At 41.7% G+C, this 20178-nt stretch overlaps 1 protein-coding gene across 11 annotated transcripts in view; it reads right to left on the reverse strand.

The window, feature by feature from the left end:
* Window positions 1–20178, reverse strand: part of HUWE1 (HECT, UBA and WWE domain containing E3 ubiquitin protein ligase 1) — a 162842-nt gene that overhangs the window by 19037 nt on the left and 123627 nt on the right. For 9 of the 11 annotated variants that reach the window (XM_073889205.1, XM_073889212.1, XM_025852058.2 and 6 more), the window contains 17 exons: window positions 18946–19113; window positions 17721–17866; window positions 17232–17298; window positions 16068–16282; window positions 12477–12688; window positions 11622–11804; window positions 8884–9056; window positions 8383–8531; window positions 7561–7636; window positions 6634–6732; window positions 5913–6046; window positions 5557–5725; window positions 3995–4223; window positions 3169–3347; window positions 2795–2884; window positions 2491–2645; window positions 841–886 (listed from right to left, as the gene is read on the reverse strand). In XM_073889205.1, coding sequence (XP_073745306.1) covers window positions 841–886; window positions 2491–2645; window positions 2795–2884; window positions 3169–3347; window positions 3995–4223; window positions 5557–5725; window positions 5913–6046; window positions 6634–6732; window positions 7561–7636; window positions 8383–8531; window positions 8884–9056; window positions 11622–11804; window positions 12477–12688; window positions 16068–16282; window positions 17232–17298; window positions 17721–17866; window positions 18946–19113 — 2490 coding nt within the window. The remainder of the gene's footprint in view (window positions 1–840; window positions 887–2490; window positions 2646–2794; window positions 2885–3168; window positions 3348–3994; window positions 4224–5556; window positions 5726–5912; window positions 6047–6633; window positions 6733–7560; window positions 7637–8382; window positions 8532–8883; window positions 9057–11621; window positions 11805–12476; window positions 12689–16067; window positions 16283–17231; window positions 17299–17720; window positions 17867–18945; window positions 19114–20178) is intronic. The other 2 variants (XM_073889211.1, XM_073889213.1) reach the window with 2 other exon arrangements.

Genomic DNA, 20178 nt, shown 5'->3' on the forward strand with positions numbered 1-20178 from the left:
ACTTTCACTGCTTTAAAAAAAAAATACTGTGTAGGCTTTATATCATCATTTTGCAATTCAAATGCCAAAGAAGACAGAAGGCATAGGGAAACAGAAGAAAGTTCTGAGGAAATAGGGGTGGGGGAGACATAATACCACATGGATCAGTTATTAGAACCATGAAATAGCTGACATTAAGATTAGAACGAGGAATACAAAACATATAGTAGTAATACCATTTAGCCCACAGATGCCAAAGACAGATTGCTAACATCCCTAGACGTTTAGATTCCAAAGACTCACAAAGTTTATATAAAAAGGAAAAAATAGAAAGAGACTAACATTGGGTTACCAAACCTAGGTTTAGCCAAATAAGAAAGAATCCTTTCAATATCACTTAAATTTGATACTAAAGAACTAGGAAGGACATAATCTCTATAAAAACCAGTCCTAATTGAATAAATTCAGCTTTCTGAAAAGCTCATCAAACCCTCTTTATTTTGTTCATTTCCACTGAGGGCTGGCATTTGGGAACCACTGCCATCCTTCTCAGGAAGCACCACACCACGGTGGTCACCAAAGGGGAAGGACACATGGCCTGGCTACACATGCCAGAATGCAGCACAGCATGATCAGAGTGAGACCCTGAACAGAGCACGTCGGAGGGGAAGTGTACCACCGTGGGAAAGACAGTAGACTGTATAGTTATCTCCAAGATGGGGTATGACCCTAAAACTATACAATCTACTACCTCATCCCACAGAGCACCAGTGTTCATCTTCAGCCCACCTGGGCCAGCTACTTGAAAGGGTCAGGAAAAAGAACCAGTTAACAAGAAGGTGAAAAAGGGGGTAGAGTTACCTGAGAGGTTCTGTTCAGTGGAGTCATTTGTCTTAGATGCAGTACACTGGAAAGAGAAGGGACAGACCAATGTGGGACTTTCGCAAGCACATAAGACAGGGGTCAACTATAATAGCTACCCCTTCCCCCCCCCACCCACATAAGCCATCTAGGAGTTCAAGGACCTGGATGAAAGATGAACATTTTAGTGTGCAAATGTATCTCTAATTTCTCTAATACATACTTGTACCGAAGGATGGCTTGGGAACAAGGGGAAACTGCCAGGAGGCTGACTGAATAATGAGCTGGGCTGGGCACAGGACATGACCTAAATACAATCATAAGACCAGCAAGAATTCCTCAAAGTTTCATTTCTATGTATTTCCCTTCTTTGGGCTCATTTTGTCCACTCCAGCTTAAGATTTTATTCATTCATCTACTTGAGAGAGAGACCAGTGAGTGGGGGTGGGGGAAGAAGAGGCAGAAGTGGCAGGGAGAGGACAAGCAGACTCTACCCTGAGTGCTGGGCTCCATCCTACAACCCCGAGACCACGACCTGAGCCAAAACCAAGAGTTGGACGTTCAACTGACTGAACCATCCAGGTGACCCAATTGTTCACTCCAGCTTTTAAAATCATATGCCAGGCTTGCCTATTTTCTATCCCTTTTCATGTGTTTGAAACCACGTTATTGTTTATCAGGTAAAACTTTCATACAAAAGTATTTGTTAAATCAAGTTTGTTATCCTAACTGAACATTTTCAAAATCCTCAATCTGACCTAACTGCTGAGTGGGATATAATAAAGTCTTTCACTCAAGTCTTTTAATTTCTTCGTTTTTTTAAGATTTTTTCATTTTTATTTATTTGACAGAGAGAGAGAGAGAGACAGCGAGAAAGGGAACACAAGCAGGGGGAGTGGGAGAGGGAGAAGCAGGCCTCCCGCTGAGCAGGAAGCCCGATGCGGGGCTCGATCCCAGGACCCTGGGATCATGACCTGAGCTGAAGGCAGACGCTTAACCGACTGAGCCACCCAGGCGCCCCAATTTCTTATTTCTATTAGCTTTTACTTCATATATTTTAAGGCTAGTATTGTTCAACTTCCCAGAAGTTTTAAAATAGGTAGCTTCTTTCCAAACCAGTCATGCTACAGATTTTACAAACTGAAAATCAAAGCCTTAGAAAATGACATGTCATGCTAGGGTTCAGAGCACGAATATTTCCTGATTGAATCCTAAGCCTAACTTATCCAAATGATGGAATGGGGTCATCTTGGTTAGGATTCCCCACACTTGGTAAGTCAATCCACTTCCACTAAGTGAAGTGCAACTGAACCACCAAGAGCATGGGCATAATCAAAATCATTCTTCTTGTCTAGCTGCAGTCACTGAAGGTAGAGACTACACAGTGTGACTGGTAAGTCAGGAGCCACTCTGCTTCTTGCTCCGGTTTTCCCCAGCAAGAGACACTGGAGACATAATTTTCCCTCTGGGTTTGAATTCTTTCCCCTAAAAAACATATGAATGTAGGGTGCATTTGGAATGAATCATTTCTCAGGTTCAGTGTGAACATCTCAGGATTCTTTAATGACTGGTGCTATGCGTATGCCAAAATCATATGAAAGTAAAGGAAGACACAGCCAAAGATGAATCCTCCCAGCCCTTGCAAATCACCTGTGCACTCTGATCCCTGTTTTCCTTATCTTCTTTGCCTTTGTCAGTTATCTTAGTTTCTTCCTCAGCCAGTTGTTTCCTGCGTTTCTCCCGCCTTTCTTCCAGCTCCTCATCCCTCAGGAATTCCAGGTGATTAACAATGGGCACTTTAACAACTGGATCAAAGAGGCAAAGATCAGAGGTTGCTCAGGGGAGGTAGCCAAGAGGCAGAGCTTGCAGCCAGAGAATGAGGGCAACAATTCCCACGCACTCATCCCAGCTGTGGAAGGCACACTACTGCTCAGATAACCAAGCTGCCACATACCTGAAACACAGTCATGCATGCTCTCAGCATCAAGAACTTTGCATTCCTCTGTCCAGCGGGTCAGGGCTGTGGGGATGCTGGACAGGGTCCCTGTAGGGGAACAAAAGAGTGAGATTCTTGGAGTGGTCATATGTCATCTGATCCAAAAATTGCCATATTTCTCTAACAGGACCCAAAGTCCATCACAAGATTTGGCACATCACAAGTATCCAGAGATAGTGAAGGTTTTGTTGACCTTGGCTAAATTATCAAGTGGTTCTGGCTCCAATAAAATGTGGTTTCTCTAGGCAGGGCAGATATTGCTCTGCCTTCCCTCAGCAAGGAAAAAGTAGAATGTGAAAAACTGTACCCTCCCTTTCACCACACAAACTTGCCTGCTTGGCTGGTAGCTGTGCTCTGGTCATGGAAAAAGTCATCCAGCAGTTCATCATCAGATCTGGCAATGATGTGGACATCATCATTGCCTACCAGGAGGCGGGCTCGGCCACGGCTTTGTAGGGGAAGGCTGCTGCTCAGCTGAAGGATGTCAGCAGCAGCAGAAGGACCAAGCAACCTGTAGGGTGATGGTGCCATGGTCACTGTAATTCATAGGGGGTCCTTCAATCTGTTATTGTGAGATCCTTTTTGTGACCTCTTGGAAATGCTTAACACTATTACGGACCTGATCACATTAAGCATAAATCTTTTTTTTTAAACTTTTGTTTAAGTAATCTCTACACCCATCACGGGGTTCTAACTCATGACCCCAAGATCAAGAACTGCATACTTCTCTGACTGAGCCAGCCAGGTACCCCACTAGGCATAAATCTTAGTTATCTTTCTAACTACTCCATTAGTCTGCAAACTTTATTTGGGCTGAGGCCGCATATTATTCCATAGTTGTGTCACTGATAATGCCAGGCACTGTGTTAGGGTACATCGCTCTTGTATACCCACCGTAGCCTGTACACTGACCATTATGACACCTATGTCCTTTTCCCTCATTTTAAAATTGTTTCTTCCACTAAACTCATAAGCCTGAGGGCAGAAATCCTGTCCTGTCTACATTTAAAGTGTTAAGTGCTTGGCACATGAGATGCTTCACTGATTGCTGAATGGATGCATTGGATAATACTTAAGCAAAAAGACTGTGTTATACAATTTAGTATTCTCCAAAAGGCTGCACATACAATCCAAAGAAATGGGACAAATGTAACTCACCTCTGGAGTATAAGAGGAGGGTTGGGCTGGCGATTCCCAGGGTAATGAACGTGAATGGTATGGCCTGTATTGGCTGTCAGCTGCCTTAGGGTCCTCTGACTGCGCCCGATGCCCTGGGTGAGACGCGTTGTGGAGGAGCCACTGCCCAACGTCAGAGAACTGTGGTCTGCATGGCGTACCATCAGTGGGTGAGTGGTAGGGATATTTCCTGGGGATGGGGGGATGTCTGCTGCAAGGACAATATGTAAAGGGGTCAGTGCCAAAAAAAAAATCTCTTCCATGGTTGTTCCAACAGAACCATGTCTCCTGGGCCTTACTTCCTCACACGGAAACCTGAGCTTTGTCCTTTCTCCCTCATTCCCACGCCTCATCTATAATCACTGACACTACCATAGCTTATGCCACCATCTCTTACCTAGATATTGCAACAGCCTCCTAAATAGTACCTTCTCCCAATCCATTCTCCACGCTATAGCCACAGTGATGCTTCTAGGCCCCTCAGAAACATGCTACTCCCTCCACCTCAAAGACTCCACTCCCCCTTCTTCACCTGCTCTTTTGTTCTTGGCCCAGATGTCACTTCCTCTGATTCTACAGATTGGCTTAATAATCCTTTTCTCTGGGCTTTCTTACCCATACTACAACGTAATGCCTGCTTACTTATAATTCCTAACAGACCATAAGCTCCTTTCACGGAAAAGGACTTTTCTTTTTCACTGCTGTATCCCGAGTACCTAGGAAACAGTAGGCACTCCTCAAATATTTGTTTAATTTGCTAAACGAAGGGAGGCTCAACAAAAGGAAGACTGATGGAAATCACAAAAATGCAAAGAAAATCACAGAAGGCACCTTGAAAATTATGTAATACAACCCATTTTTTTTCTTTTAAAACTTTTCATTTACAGGTGACAAACTGAGGCTCAAAGAGGTAAGAGACTACTTGGCCAAGACAATAGACCAGAACAGTTCAGTATTTTCTGCTATATCATGCTTGTGATTTGGGGTCAAGACCTGCCTTCTCAAGACAGCTTGATTTTAAGAACTAGATGCTAAAAGCGAACTTTGACGTTGATGGGGGAGAAGGGAAGAGATTCACTCTCTCCTCCGAAAAGATGCATCCTTGATGACCAGAGTGAATGTGCTCAAATCTACTCCCCAATGCCAAGCTCAAAGGTGTTCATCCAAACTCTCAAGATCCAGTGTTACAGACATAAGAATTATTGATTGCCCTGTCACTGTAGCATGCACATGGGTGCCTGATGCAGTCAGCCTTGGTCTCACTTAAAAAAAAATTCAAGCAAATCATCAAGTTGTCCAGGCTCTAAAATGGCTGCCTGTTTACTGAGGTGGAGAGAACAAAAGCAGCCTCTCACAATTCCTTCTTCTAAGTATACATTTATTGAGAGAGATGGATTCAGATATCCCTTGCCCCAGGAAGTCAGCATAGGAAAAGAAGTGCTGTCTGTATCAGATTGATAGCTGCTCTGGTTCACTGCTTGGCTTACCCTAGAGAAGGGTATAAGAATCAAGAGATAAAACCCAGCTGAGCCCCTGTATCTTACTAGCACTGGAGAACATGTTGTCAAACTCAATGATGAGATCATCCTCCCGGTCAAAGCGCTCAAATCGGACCAAGGGAGAAGCGTTCATATCAGGGTAATCCTCATCCAATTCCATTTCAGAGCCATCGTCGTCATCGTCTTCATCTCCCTCTTCACCTTCATCATCCTCCTTAAGGGGAAAATAGGAGATGGAGAATTGCTGGAGGTAAGGGTTTTCTGAAGTCTGGTGTCATGGCCACATTTGCACATGAGGGAGGGAGGCGCTGAGGCTAGCAACCCAGACTGTTGGTTTTCTCCAGCTCTGTGTTCCCACGGAAGAGGTTGTCTGAACCAGCCCAAACACAGTCCCCCCTCACCTGATCATCTTCCTCATCTTCCTCCTCCTCCTCCTCTTCATCCTGACTATCATCCTCATCCTCGTTACTGCCACTGCTGTCCTCTTCCTGAGTGTGCTCCTCCTCATCCTCAGGGTCCAGGATATTCATGGAATCTAAAACAAAGGGAGCACATTGGAGGACTATACTGAGTAGCTAGCAAACAGGCTACTGTGCAGGCCGGCAGACTGAGTGGGAAGGCGATGGGGTATCTGACTCTAGGAGAGGAAGAATCAGATCTGGGGTGATATACAGACTTAGTGAGCCAGCCCTGATTTCCTGAGAGTGCCAATCAACGCATCAACACGCTGAGCAGGGTGGCTGAATGTGGAGGCTGGCTACAGAGTGGTGCTTCAGGAGCCATGGTCTAGGACTTGGCCAAGTCTGCTGGTGCCCCCTTGCCTTTCCAGCCCTACTTTGCTACTGACTGCATCCTGTTGGTAAGAGGGAATCTGGAGCGATGATAGCAGGTGGGTGAGAAGAAAGCGAACCAAGTAAGAAGTGACAAACTTTTGGGCAAGCAGTAGTAACATGTTATTTGAAAAACTGGCTGAGGATAAAGTGGATGGTGTATGTCAGCGCATGCAGACAGATGCTTCCTTATTCTGCACATGTGGGCAGCTGCCTCCAGGAAAACCCTAGTGTAGTGTCTGTCAGACGTGCAGGGCAAGAAGGGAGGCCTTTCTGGCCTCGGCACTCTCACCTTCTCGGTTGGCCTGCAAGGTGGAAGCTTGGCTGAGGTTGGAAGGAGCTTCATCCATCAGCACGTCCTCTTGTGATTCATCCTCTCCACTTCTGCTCACTGAAGGTTACAGAGCAGAGCCTTCACTGAACAACAGAGGACTTCCCTTTCCAGATTGGGTGCGCCTAAAGTAGCTATGTACACCTAGCAGATATCCACTTTTTTTTTGGATGAGGGAGAAGACCTATGTTCTCTGCTGTCGACTAGCTAGGTGAGCTTGGCCAGTCACTTTACCTGTCTGAGTCTCAGTTTCCTCATCTGTAAAATGGGATGATCACATCTGCCCTGCCAATCCCACTAATTGTGAAACCACAGAGGATAATGGGTGTGAAAAAGCCTTGTCAGATTTAAGAATACATGTCTACTTCCGTTTATCCTTTGATTTCCTTCATCAATAAAATAAAAACAAATAACACATAGAACCTTGTAACCAGGTGACAGTAGGGTACTTTTGCCGTTTTCCCTTTGAATTGTAAAAAGGGCCACCCTTAGGGAATGATCACTCTTTTTACACTACTGAGACTCAGAGGCGGAAAGCCCCTGGATTTTGCTGAAAAACTGAAAGGAAAGCGCTTTCTCACCCTACAGCCTCTAAAGCCTCCTCTAGGCTTCCATGAATAACACTCTTGATGTGCCTCATGTAGCATCTATACTGATGGCCACCCCCTCCACCTCCCCCACACAGGCAACGCTTCAGACCTGCCACCACAGGTCTGTAGATGGTTTGTGAATTTCTCATCTGTAAGACCATCAACATCAAGACAAGCAGCAATCTAGGCTGGCTATGAGCCCTTAGGCAGAGCTGAGCAAGCAGATGATGAGAAAAAGGGTCCTCCCAAGAGAGACTGAGGCAAAGGAAGAGGCTATACTCAGTTCTGGGGCTCTCACCTATAATTGTACTGTTCCCAGATCCGCCATCCCTCTCAAGCAACTCATCTATCAGGTCCTCCAGCTCATTCTCAACCTGGAGAGAAATAGAACATATATATGGATGCACACAAGTCTATCATTGTGCTAGCACGGAAACCCTAAAAAAAGCCAGCAAGGGAGTATATATTTCTAGGATAACGTGTGACAGAGCATGTTGCATAAAACACCACACATTTGGTGCTAAGAGCACAGAAACTACCATGTGCTGCCAATCCACACTCAGACTGTCCTTCAAATGGATTCATCCCAGTTATCTCAGACCAGGTTAGTCGTTATACTATCCAGGAATACATGCAGATCTCCTCAGAGCTAGCAGCTTAGGACTGTAGGCCCCATTTCTTACCACTGCAGCTCCAGAAATTACAATGCTTTCTTTAGGGTCTTTAGAAAATAGCCGTTTGAATGCTCCAGTGAGACCAGGTGCTATAGGCACAACAGTGATGTTAAGGAATTTCCATTAATGACCAGAGCCAAATAAATCAAAGACCTTGGGCCCAAAGGACTCAGGCCAGTTTTCTACTTCCACATTTCACCTGTGCCTAAGTTTTCCTCTTGGGATCTATTCCATTTCATAGTACATGGATAGCATCCTGGCCCTGCCCCCGCCCCTCATTTAATACAAACACATTTACTGAGCATCTACTACTAAGCATATCATCTGTGCTCCTCTGCAAAACAGACAGCATTGAGGCAAAGATCTAAAGTACTCACCCACCCACACCGCTTGGGGATTTGGTTCAGCGCCGCAATAGGGGTATGCTGGGTGATCTGCCTCCCTACCTGCATCTCTTGTGAACTGAGCACCTCAGGCTGCCCAGCAATCACCACTGAGTCGGTTTCAGCCTCCCCATCCATGATATCCCCATCTGCCACCTCTGTCTGAGTGACATCATGATCCTCCTCCTGCACTTCTGCTTCCCCAGGCTCGCCTGAAACAATCAACCAACCAGCAAAATAATCAAAGGGTGCCTATGTGCAGGGCACCACGAGGCAAGCATGAAGACAATAAGGTCCCTTCCCTGGGCAAATTTACAAGTTCTCAGAGTAAATGAATGGGTGACAAAGGAAAAGACAAGGCTACGTGTGAGGATAGCCAAATAAGGCTGCAATTTTAAGGAATTCTTTGTGGGGCAGATTCCCACGCCACTATGACAGATCTCTGGAAGGCCAGCAAGTTCCCAGGGAAACAATACCAAGCCAGAACAGTTGTGATGCGATGTGCCCACAAAATAGCTATGCCCACCCAGCCAGCTCTCCAGTCCATTGGCTCTGATTCCCTACCTGGGTCCTGCTGGTTGCTATTGGAGTCTTGAGCAGCTCCTTGGGCATCCTGCTCAGACTTGCTCTTGCTAGAAGCACTCTTGCTGCCAAAAAGGCTACTGGGCTGGTTCACAATTCGGGAAAGTGTTTCCAAAGGCTTCAAAGCAGCATTGACTGTGTTAGCCATGTTTGGACTGAGATAAAGCAAGATACAGAGATGGACTTAGCACAAAAATCCACACTAAAAGGAACCAAGGCTCCTCAGAGTAACTGATTCCAGGGATGGGGCATGGAGGGTACAAGGTGAGTCTGGGACATCTTGTTGTGCCAGAGGCTTTAAAAAATTAATGGGTCATCATTACCACAGGCCAAATCTGAGATCACTGAAGTATCAAAACTAATGATGGTAATGGTATTACATTAAATATAAAAAGAACCTGCAGCCACAGGGATACAAATAGGCAGAAGGAAATCTTCACTATAAAAGAATGCCTGCCTGCTAATAAACAGCAATGAGAAAATCAGAAATCATCACTTTTCAAATAGCAATATAAGTGATCCAGGCAAAGATCACCAATAAATGCTAAAACTATGGAGTTAAAAATCTTCAGGGCATAGGATATTCATATAATCTTCATATGAACTCAAAGCATCACCCCATAAAAAACTTACTAAGTACAAAGGGGGAAAGCTAACCTTTAACTATGTGATCAAACTTAGCATTACCAATAATGGGACAAATTAGCACTGTGTGTCTCCTGATGTGATGCACCAGTAAGGGCAAACATCACCTATGTACTATTCATGCTGGGAAGTTTAACCTGAACCTAAATATAAGGAAGCATTGGACAAATCCAGACTATGGAATATTCTACAAGACATTTGGCCTTCTGGATTCTTCAAAACAGTCAAATGCCATAACAAGAGACATGTGACAATCAAATGCAATTAGTCATGCTCATTGGATCCTGGATCAAAACACTCTACCCTCAAGGTATAATACTTAGAATAACTGGGGATATTTGAATATGACATAAAAATTGAGTATTGTTACATCAATGGTAAAATTTCTTAGATGTGATGATATTCTAGCCATGTAAAGGAATGTTTATTTTTAGGAGACACATGCTGAAGTATTCACAGGTTAAGCATCATGTTGTTTGCAATAAACTTCAAATGATTTAGCTCCTAAAAGGGAGAAGAAAGGGGGAACTCAAGCAAATAGGACAGAAATGATAACCACTGGTTAATCTAGATGAAACATACGTGCTCACTCCTGAGTTTGAAATTTTTAAAAGTTTTAAAAAAATTGATGAGCTTGTATCAAAAGGACAAAGAAGTCAACCTAAGGAGGCCCCATGGGCCAAAGGTGTAATGAAAAAGAATGACTGCAGTGATCCAAATAATTCAATCACTGATTAAAAAAAATCAGTGAAAATAGAAAATCGAAAGCCAGAGAAAGTTGCATTTGAGGTGGTGATTAAATCTATTGATTAAAAATTGGTGACTTAAGAAAAGAAAGTTTTTATCCTGCCTTTTCAGTAGGAACTGTATTTCAGGGTAACCAGATCCCTCACCCCCTTGAACAGGGACTCTGTCACACAAAAATGCCAACTAACAGTGTAGAAGGAATGACAGAAATTAGAAAGTTGTCACTGATAATCCCCGAAGAAATTGGCACAGGACAGGATTATCAGTTAGTGTTAAGATCATTGATTAGGTATGTGGCTGACAGGATACAGTGCCAAAATACTAACATAGATTATTTTCTAGTAAGAAAGGTGAAAATATAACAGTACAATGATGATTATCAGTCTAGTAGTTTTATCATGATTTTTGATAGTTCAAAGAGATGTCTCCCCATGACAGAATATGAGATATACATCATTTATGATATATCTTAAACCAATAATTTTTAAATTGCTCCATTAAGCTTCTAGCTCTTATTAGAAGTTTACAGAAAACAGCGAGTAAAGGAACAAGTTAAACGACACTGCAATGGACCAAATCGAGAAGGCAAAACATTCTGTACGACAGCAGGCCTGATCACCTCAATAAATTAGTGTTACTAACAGAAATAAAATGAAGATTAAAAAAATTAAGGTTCTGTGTTAGAATAACAGAGATTCAGAGGACATAACCAGATGTAATGCAAGGTCTGTAACTAGATTCTGGTTTGGACAAAAATTTCTGAATATAGATTTGGGCATTATATAGGACGAAAAATTACTTATACCAGAAGGTAGAGATAGTAACTGAAAAAAAAAACCAACAAAAAACCCTAACCCAACCCAGGTTACACAGCAACATATATAATATCATTTTAGTAAAAAAATACATTTTGTATGTATGTGAAGAAAACCACTGAGAGATATGTGGTAAGGTAACAGTGATATCTGAGTGGCAGAAATATGGTATCTATTTTTGCTCATCTGTAGTTCTCATGATACACATACAATCTTATAATAATAGGTTATTTTTAATTAAGGTAGGGGAAGCTTGGGAAAAAACTTATTCATATAGTCCAACTCTTGAGTTTGCAGCAAATGAGAAAACTAAGGCCTAACGAAAGGCAAGTGCCTTGCTTAACCACAATACTAAGAACTCAGGTTCCCACCTATACCAAACTTTTCCTATCACATTGGTGGCTCACTACTCATCTGACGAGGATACAGGAAATATAAGCAAATGAAGAAATAAAAGCAGCATGACTAAAGAGAGGGCAAAAGCCTGCAGCTGGAGTTCAGGAATAATTTTACCTGGACAGGTCCAGGCTGTGAGGCACTCTTGCCAGGTCATTAACCAGTCCCTTCTTTAGGAAGAGTCGAATGATGTTGTTCATGCCGTTGTGCTGGGTCTTGGCTGTGGCACTGCTGTAGAAACTGGAGGTGGAGGGGCAGGACTCCATGATAGTACTGATGATACACATCACTGCCTGAAGCCTGGGAGAGAAATTTTAAAAGCTCTATCATATGAATACTGCCTGTTCTTTGGTGTCTTCACTAACTTGCCTCGGATAAACCCTCCTGTGCCCTCAGTGTTTCCTTCTGGAAGTAACATTGAAACAGGTTGAGAGCTCACTTCCTGAGTGGTAGCATTCTTAATTTTCTTTACACTAATTTATTTTTATTTTTTTAAAGATTTTTATTTATTTGACACAGAGAGAGCGACAGTGAGAGAGGGAACACAAGCAGGGGGCGTGGGAGAGGGAGAAGCAGGCTTCCTGTGTAGCAGGAAGCCCAATGTGGGGGCTCAATCCCAGGACCCTGGGATCATGACCTGAGCTGAAGGAAGATGCTCAATGACTGAGCCACCCAGGCGCCCCTCTTTACACTAATTTAAAAAAGTGAGATTGAATACCCTGCCCAACTTCTTCAAGACCTCAGAAGTATAATGAAAACATCCCTTTGCTTTTTCTCTAAGCTGTACCCTCCTCCAAATGTAATCAGCACTCTAGGTATTTGGAAGCACTAGAACTAGTTGAGAGGACCAGAGAATACACAGTGCCAGTGGGACCAGAACTCTTGTTCACAAGTGCAAGGAATCCCATGGACAAGGAATGGAGTAAGGGGATGCTATTGGTTATTAGCACTGCGTCAGGCATGGATTTTTACCTGGCATGTTTCTCTGTACTCTCAGCCATAGCCAGTGCCCGTCCCAGGGCTGCTTTTACTTCATTCACAAGGGCCACTTGGGCATCTGTGCCACTCCCTGCAGCAGCCAGGCTTGCGAGGAATAGGCGGGCCAGGGCAGGTGTGTCCTTGTCTTCTGCATTCTGGGTATGTGGGAGGAGGTGGTCCAGAACAAAAGCTAGCACACTGCAGTCCTGAAAAGTCATTAATCATGACATTTACTCACAAGCATAATTATGCCATATTGTCTGCATATCAACAAGGTACAAATACACAAAGTTGATCCTTGAAGTCATCCAGTCAGTGATTATCAGGTCTACTTTATAGATGAGAAGACCAAGGGTTGAAGGTACAAGCTAAGTGAGTAGCAAATCCAGATTTTATGCTTTTAAATCCCATTCATTCCTCACTACACAGTTTATGCACCTTTATTTACATGTCACTTGGTATTTCTCAAAACATTTTTATGTGTGATATTTGATAGAACTGTTCACAGTAAACCTACCTATAGAACAGTTAAGCCAAGTTCAGTATTTTCCCCATCTGACAGATGGGTAATCTGAGGCCCAAAGAAACATGGCCTGCACAAAAAACTTAGCCAATGGCAAGCATTCAAATCTTGATTCATAATTGAATGCTGTAATTCCTTCAGTAGTTAATTAAATTGTAATATTTACCGATACCTACAATATGCTAAGGACCCTGGGCTAAAAATTGGCAGGAGTTGAAAGAGAAACAGCACAATCACAGATATGGATATGCAAACATATTTAATGCAGTTATACAAAATAGCAAAAAAGGCCCAACAAGGGAAGGAAATTGAGACTTGTTCCTTCTAACAATGATGTCTGCCCTGGTAATTCCTTATATTAGAAAGGAACTTAGTTCTGTTGTCATTCAAGCAGATTTTAGAATTAGAAAGAGATGATGGTTGCACAACAATGAATGTACCAAATGCAACTCAACTATACACTTTAAAATGCTTAATTTTATGTAAATTTTGCCTCAATAACAAAAAAGCATTGAAGAATTCTAAAGTCTGGATAATTAGATAAGGTGGCCTGGTTAAGATGGAACTTATTAGAAATAAAAATTCCCCAGTAGTGAATAAAATATAAAATTGTATAAATATGTTATAGGACATTATTAGTAAAAACCGGAAAAAAAGCTTTGCAATTTGGGAAAGCAGTATGATGTAGTAAAGAGACTTGGATTTGTAATTAGAGACCTGGGTTCCAATTCTAATCCTGCTACTCTGCAGCTGGCCTTGAGCAAGCTCATCTTTCTGAGCCTTCTCTACTTCTCTGTTAAAGGTAGCAATACCAGTAATCTTCCAGTGCTGAGGTAAGGATCATCAATTGCATTTGTAAAGCACCTAGGAGTACCCAGTACCACAAAGTCACGTGACACATATTAAACACACAGTTAATAAATTTGCAATTAAATGTCTTATTCCATGAGTAACTACAACTGGCATAATGATTAAAAGCTTTGAAATAAAATGCCTAATGTGTATTTAATATACATAACTCCACAAAAGACTTATATCCAGAATATGTAAATAATTCAATAGAAAACAAGAATACAAGACTTGGACTTGTCACAGGAGAATATCCAAATGGCCAATAAAGACAGGGGTATATTAACCACAATGCAATACCACTACAAATCCATTAGATCAGCTAAAATGAAAAATGAGAAAAATACCAAGTGTTGGCAAGGAGGTGAAACAACCTGAACTCCCACATGCTGTGCTTGGTGATGATATAAACTGACACAACTACTCTGGAAAACTTTTGGTGCCATTTGCTAAAGCTGAAGAGACTAGTAATTCTATCCCTAGGCATATACCACCTAACAGAACCCCTTATAACAGTTGATCCTTGAACAGCACGGGTTTGAACTGTGTGGGCCCACTTATACGCAGATTTTTTTTTTTTTATAAAGTACCATACTGTAAATATATTTTCTCCTTATGATTTTCTTAATCACATTTTCTTTTCCCTAACACATATAACCATATGAAGTATGTGTTAATTGACTGTTTAGGATATTGGTAAGGCTTCTGGTCAACAGAAAGCTACCAGTAAAGTTTTTAGGGAGTCAAAAGTTATATGCAGATTTTCAACTGCATACATGGAGGGGGGGAAAGGGGTGGGGTGTCAGCAACCTTAACACCCTGTGTTGTTCAAGGGTCAACTGTATACGTTCACCAAGACATGTATAAGAATGGACTATAGCAACACTACTTTTAATACCTGTAAATGGAAAACTACCCAACTGTCTATCAGCACTAGAATGGATGAGACTGTGTTACATTCACACAGTGGAACTCTATACAGCAAATAAAACTACAACCGCACTGAAAAATGAATCTTGCGAACATCTTAAATAAAAGAATCCAGACACAAAGGAGTATATACTATAAGATTCCATTTATATAAAGTGCAAAACTAATCTATGGCAATAGAACTCAAGATAATGGTGACCTTACGGAAGCTTAAAGGGGAGGGGAAGATGTACAAAGGCATGAAGGGGTAAACTTTTATGGAATGTGTAATGTTTTAATTTGGGTAATGGTCACCCAAGAAAAACTGATGAATTATTCAGGAATTGTGTATTTTTGTATGTATTTTAAAAACTTGGATTAAAGTCAAAATAGCTTAAAAAATGGCAGCTTTCTTATTCTTTGCCTGCAACATTATTGTCCCCATTCCACTCTCAGACCCTTTACTGCTTACTAACCATAAAATTACAATGTGACTCCCCCGCCCCAGAACAAGGTCCACTTTACAAAACCTCCCTGGGCACCCCTCTTACATATATAGGAACATGATCTAGTTTCTTAAAGTGCCCTCTCACTTGAAAAATCTAACTCAAAGATAATTCCGTATCAGGACATATAAAATATGACTTCATTCTTTCTCATAGCTCTGATAGACATTTAGGCTTTCCTTATATTCCATGTTACAAATACTATTAACCACATCAGCTGTCTCTGCACGGGTGTGAGTACATCTGGAAGATAAATACCCATATTCTTGTGTATTTGGCTTATTCTACTGTCCCCTAGACACCCCTATGCAGACAAACCACAGATACTTTTCAAATTCTACCTTCACTCTTCAAACCATTTCTTCTTCTAACAAAATAGAAAACCCACATAACGAGTCCTTGATTTTGTCATCTTCCAATTCTTGTCTATTTCTACCTTTAAAACATCTCTTCAACTCACCCATTTTTTCCTGCAACTTCACCAAGATCCTGTATTACCTAGATTGCTATCTAGATCAGATTCTTAATTGGTTTGACTCTAAACCTTGTCTTTTGCAGTCGCCACACTGTAGACCAAGTGGTTTTCTACGAAACAAATAACAAATGGCACCAACTCACTCCCTGTAATGAGCCTGATGGCACCACATTACTGGAAAATGCCTAGCTTCTTCAATGTTATCGCAAGAGGCCTCTGCCTTGCAACACTGGGCTAGCATGCATAGGTTTCTAGCAAAGTGTCTGACACATTTGTATCCAAATAATGACAGTATAAAATCTTAGGCAGATTGGATATATTACCTCTTTGATCAGCTCAGACTGGCCCACAGTGTAGCTGTAGTTGGCAATCAGGGTAGCAATACCAACATAGGACCTCACCAACTCTGCCAGAAGACGAAGAATAGTGGAGGTGGGCATTAAAGGTTTGCTGCCCTTGCCTTTCTGCTTGCCTTCCTCAGAGGCCCGGTCCCCTTCTTTCTCTTTCTTCCCATCCCGAGACTCCTCTGGAGTTGATGCTGTTGAGAAAGAGCCAAACTCTGGTTTAATTTCATACTGAAATACTGGCAAACATCAAGCCTCGTGTACAAAGAGAATACTACTTCTCCTCCACTTTAGGACACTGGTACAAACTGAATGTCCTCATCACAATGCAGTGGAAGCACAGATAGCTAGGATGACAGGTCTCAGACATAATATGTAGATATAGTACAGCAGGGAGGCTGTATCTTCTGTCACTCCCCTCCTTTTACACATAATTTTATGCTCCAGCAATACTGTACTAATAGCTCTCCAAAGATGCCTTATGCACCCTTTTACCTTTTCCTTCCCACATGTCTCCCTGGCACATATTTACTTATCTAGCTTAGCTCAAAAGCTGATCTCCTCTATAAATGTTTTCCTGTCTCATCCAGGAATACTGAGATACTTTTATATCACGTGCCCTCTATACTTTATCCCAGCATGCCTCCATTCCAGCAGTTGTATCAAGTACAACTGTCTCCTTGCTTAGATCTCAAAGATCTTCCTATCCAAGAAGCAGCTCTTGGAAGCTTCCACATGACATTTCTCTAATTGTTGGCTAAGCAGCCAATGGGCTCTGTGGAAAAACTGCTAGAAGGCAAGAATCCACCGCACAAACCTTAGAAGAGCTAGAATTGTGTCACTGGCACCAAAACTCTATAAACCAGCATGAAAGCCAACAAAATATATGGGGTGATATGGGGTGGTTTAAAGAGTAGATCTAAAGGATCTTACCATAGAAACCATTACTTGGTTAAGTCACAGTTCTATTAATTTTAGCATATAAAAACCCTTTATTTACAGAACACTGAGCTCACTCTTGAGAAAAGTTCACTTAGACAAGTAAATGCGAAAATTATGCCTACATTCCCATACCCCCTTGCCCAGGACACCCAGTTTCTTTGTCCTCTCGAGAAATAAGAACAAGAGAAAGTAAACCATTACCTTCTCCCTGGGATGTCCCAGATGTGGAAGTCTCAGTGGAGGCACCATCTGCAGCAAAGACCTGACTCTATGGAAGAAGAATACTCCTGAGCCATTATTAATTTCAAAGACAGTTGTCCCTAAATGGTAGGATCCCTTCCCAGGGTACTCATTGTGAATGCTACAGATTCTCTTTGGCTGATCTTTTAATCACCTTTACCTGCTATATACTATAATCTGTGGGAAGCCATCATTATAAAGTGACTGGGAGAATGGGGAGCAGGGGCAGGGGCAAATGAGAATGAAAAATGAATTTAAGGAAATGTTTCCAATCCAAACAGAGAAAAATCCCAGGGACACCTTAAATTTATCTTCATTTATAGGCCACAGGTAATTTATAGGTACGTCAAAATTAATACCTTTGAAATTTCTGTAGCATAACCCTAAATATGGAGAGAACATGTGGGTATTGGAAAGGGAAAAGGAAACAAGAGGTTGGAATTGACTTACATTAATGGAAAAACCTGATTGTGTATCAAAGTCACTGCTCTGACGAGTAAGTGACCGGTACTGCTGGTATACATCATCCCCCATGTCTTGTAGGAGTTGGCCGACCTCTTGGGTCATACCCCCAGGTTTAGGGTCAGATTTCTCTGCTAGAAAAACAAACAAAAACAGAACTCATTTGTAACTGTGCAATCTTAATGCCTATTTGGCAGCTTGGTCAATTTCACTCCAACTTACTATGACTATTTATATAACGATATTGCCAGGCTTTCACTTAAGAGGAGAAATGTAGTATAACCAAGAGAGCATGGTTGAAAGGCTCATTCTTTCACTAACTAGTTCTGTGACCACAGGCAATTTACTTTCCTCACCTGTCACTACTAAGCTTAAATGAACATAGCTGGTATTATGCCTAATGCAACAGAAGTCAATAAATGGTTGCCCTAGCTATAATTATTTTTGGGGGTGGGGGAGGATATATGAGGCGGAATAAAGGTTCTATGGTTGTAGAAAAAGGAGCTATGGATCAGAGTGCTGAATGATGAAAAGCACCAAAGACTCAGATTCTCTTGACTTAATAAAGACTATATTCATCAATTTTTGGCAATTCTGTGGGACCTATCAAATAAGTATGTCCCAAATAAAATCCAGAAGGATATGACGGGAATGAAAACTAGGTTCCAAGTAATTCATTTATGACTTTCCCAGTACTTACAAGCAGCACCTTAGCTAGGAATAAAGGTGGATTGGGAGGGTGCTCTCAAAGGTCAGAAAGTCTAACCACACCTTCTAATACTGATTCCAGTTTTTTGGGAGATAAAGATGTTTTTGTTTCTGAGAATGAAAACATTAGAGACTTCTTGGTATTTGTTTTTCTGTCTACAAGATATTATCTCTTTAATCTTTGTTTATTCTTCCCTCTGTAAGGGATGGATTCTCATTATGTCAACATTCTCCTCATCCTTAAGACTTATCTCAGAAACCACTTGTTCTAAGAAACTTTCCTACAGGTCACAACCCCCACCAGGCCAGGTGCCTTGCTCTAGGACTCACCACTATTTTGCCATCTGTCATAATGTATGACCACTAGTTTTTTCAGAAAAGGGCATCATGTCTTATTCATCTTGATTCCCAGTACATGGGCACATAGTGAGTGCTCACTAAGACTTAAGTTGGTTGAAAGATCCAGGCAAAGTGCCCAGGCTCCTGAGGTACATTAGCTACGTACCTTCCTCTGGAGCATGGTATGCAGCCAGGGCATTCAGCATATCATAGATCACTTCCTTGATAGTATCAGGAATGACAGGCAGAGGTGAGGGCTTCAAAGGGGTTGTCTTCACCAGCTGTACAGCATTAGGACCTTTAATTCTAAGGTTCTCAAATTCATCATCGGAAGCTAAGCCAAAGTGAGACAGAGAAAAATCAGTCAATGGTGAACCAGTACCTACACTTGGTTACTGATAAAGACTCAGAAGGGGGCTCGTATAAACATGTAAGCTTGGAACAGAAGGCCATTTACAATGTTTAAGTAGCCTACTAGAAAATCTGGCTTTTACTTTCCCTAAATCCCACAGAACTTATTACAGCAGTACCAAATAGTAAAAAGAATACAGGCAAAAAAGAGTATATGGGGCATCTGGGTGGCTCAGTTGGTTAAGTGCCCGACTCTCCTGGTTTCAGCTCAGGTCATCTCATGGTCATGAGACGGAACCTTTAATCAGGCTCCATGCTCAGCGGGGAGTCTGCTTCTCCCTCCCCCCAATGAACACAAATAAATAAATCTTAAAATAAAAAAAAAGTACAGTCTTTGCAGTTGGGGAGACTTGGTTTTGAAATCCAGTTCTGTTACAGGATAATGGCCAAATTACTTAAATAAACCTTAATTTTATTTTTTTCATTCCTAAAATTTGAGATTTTAGAGATCACACATGAGATCTGCCCAGCACAGAGCCAGGCACATATCTGAGGCTCCCAAGATAATGAGTCCCCCCTTCCAACCTACCTTTTATTTTAAAAAGAAAACCCATAACCCTACAGAAAAGTTTAAAGGTTAGTATAATTAACACTCATATACTTTTCATCTAGAATCACCTTTTGTCTACCCATAAATTTATTTACCTGGATACTTAAGATCAAAGATATTTTTCTACATAACCAGAATACCATCATAACACCCAAGACATTTAACAAAGACACAATTATCTGACCATACTCAGTATTCAAATTTCTCTAAATCTCTTTATCTGGGTTCAGAATCCCATCAAGGTTGGTAGTTCTTTGTAGTTTCCTTTTAAAACCTAGGAGAACCTTGCATTTTTTTCCCCTTTGTAACAATATTTTTGAAGAATCTAGGTCAGCTGTCTTATAGAGTATCTCACAATTTGCATTTAATTGTTTCCTCATAATTCAATATAGGCCAGACATTTTGAGTACCAACACATTGATACTGTGTACTCCCTAC

This window comes from Callorhinus ursinus, unplaced genomic scaffold (assembly GCF_003265705.2).
Source record: "Callorhinus ursinus isolate GAN/ISIS: 27379988/994484 unplaced genomic scaffold, GSC_fseal_2.0 scaffold103, whole genome shotgun sequence".
Classification (NCBI taxonomy): domain Eukaryota; kingdom Metazoa; phylum Chordata; class Mammalia; order Carnivora; family Otariidae; genus Callorhinus; species Callorhinus ursinus.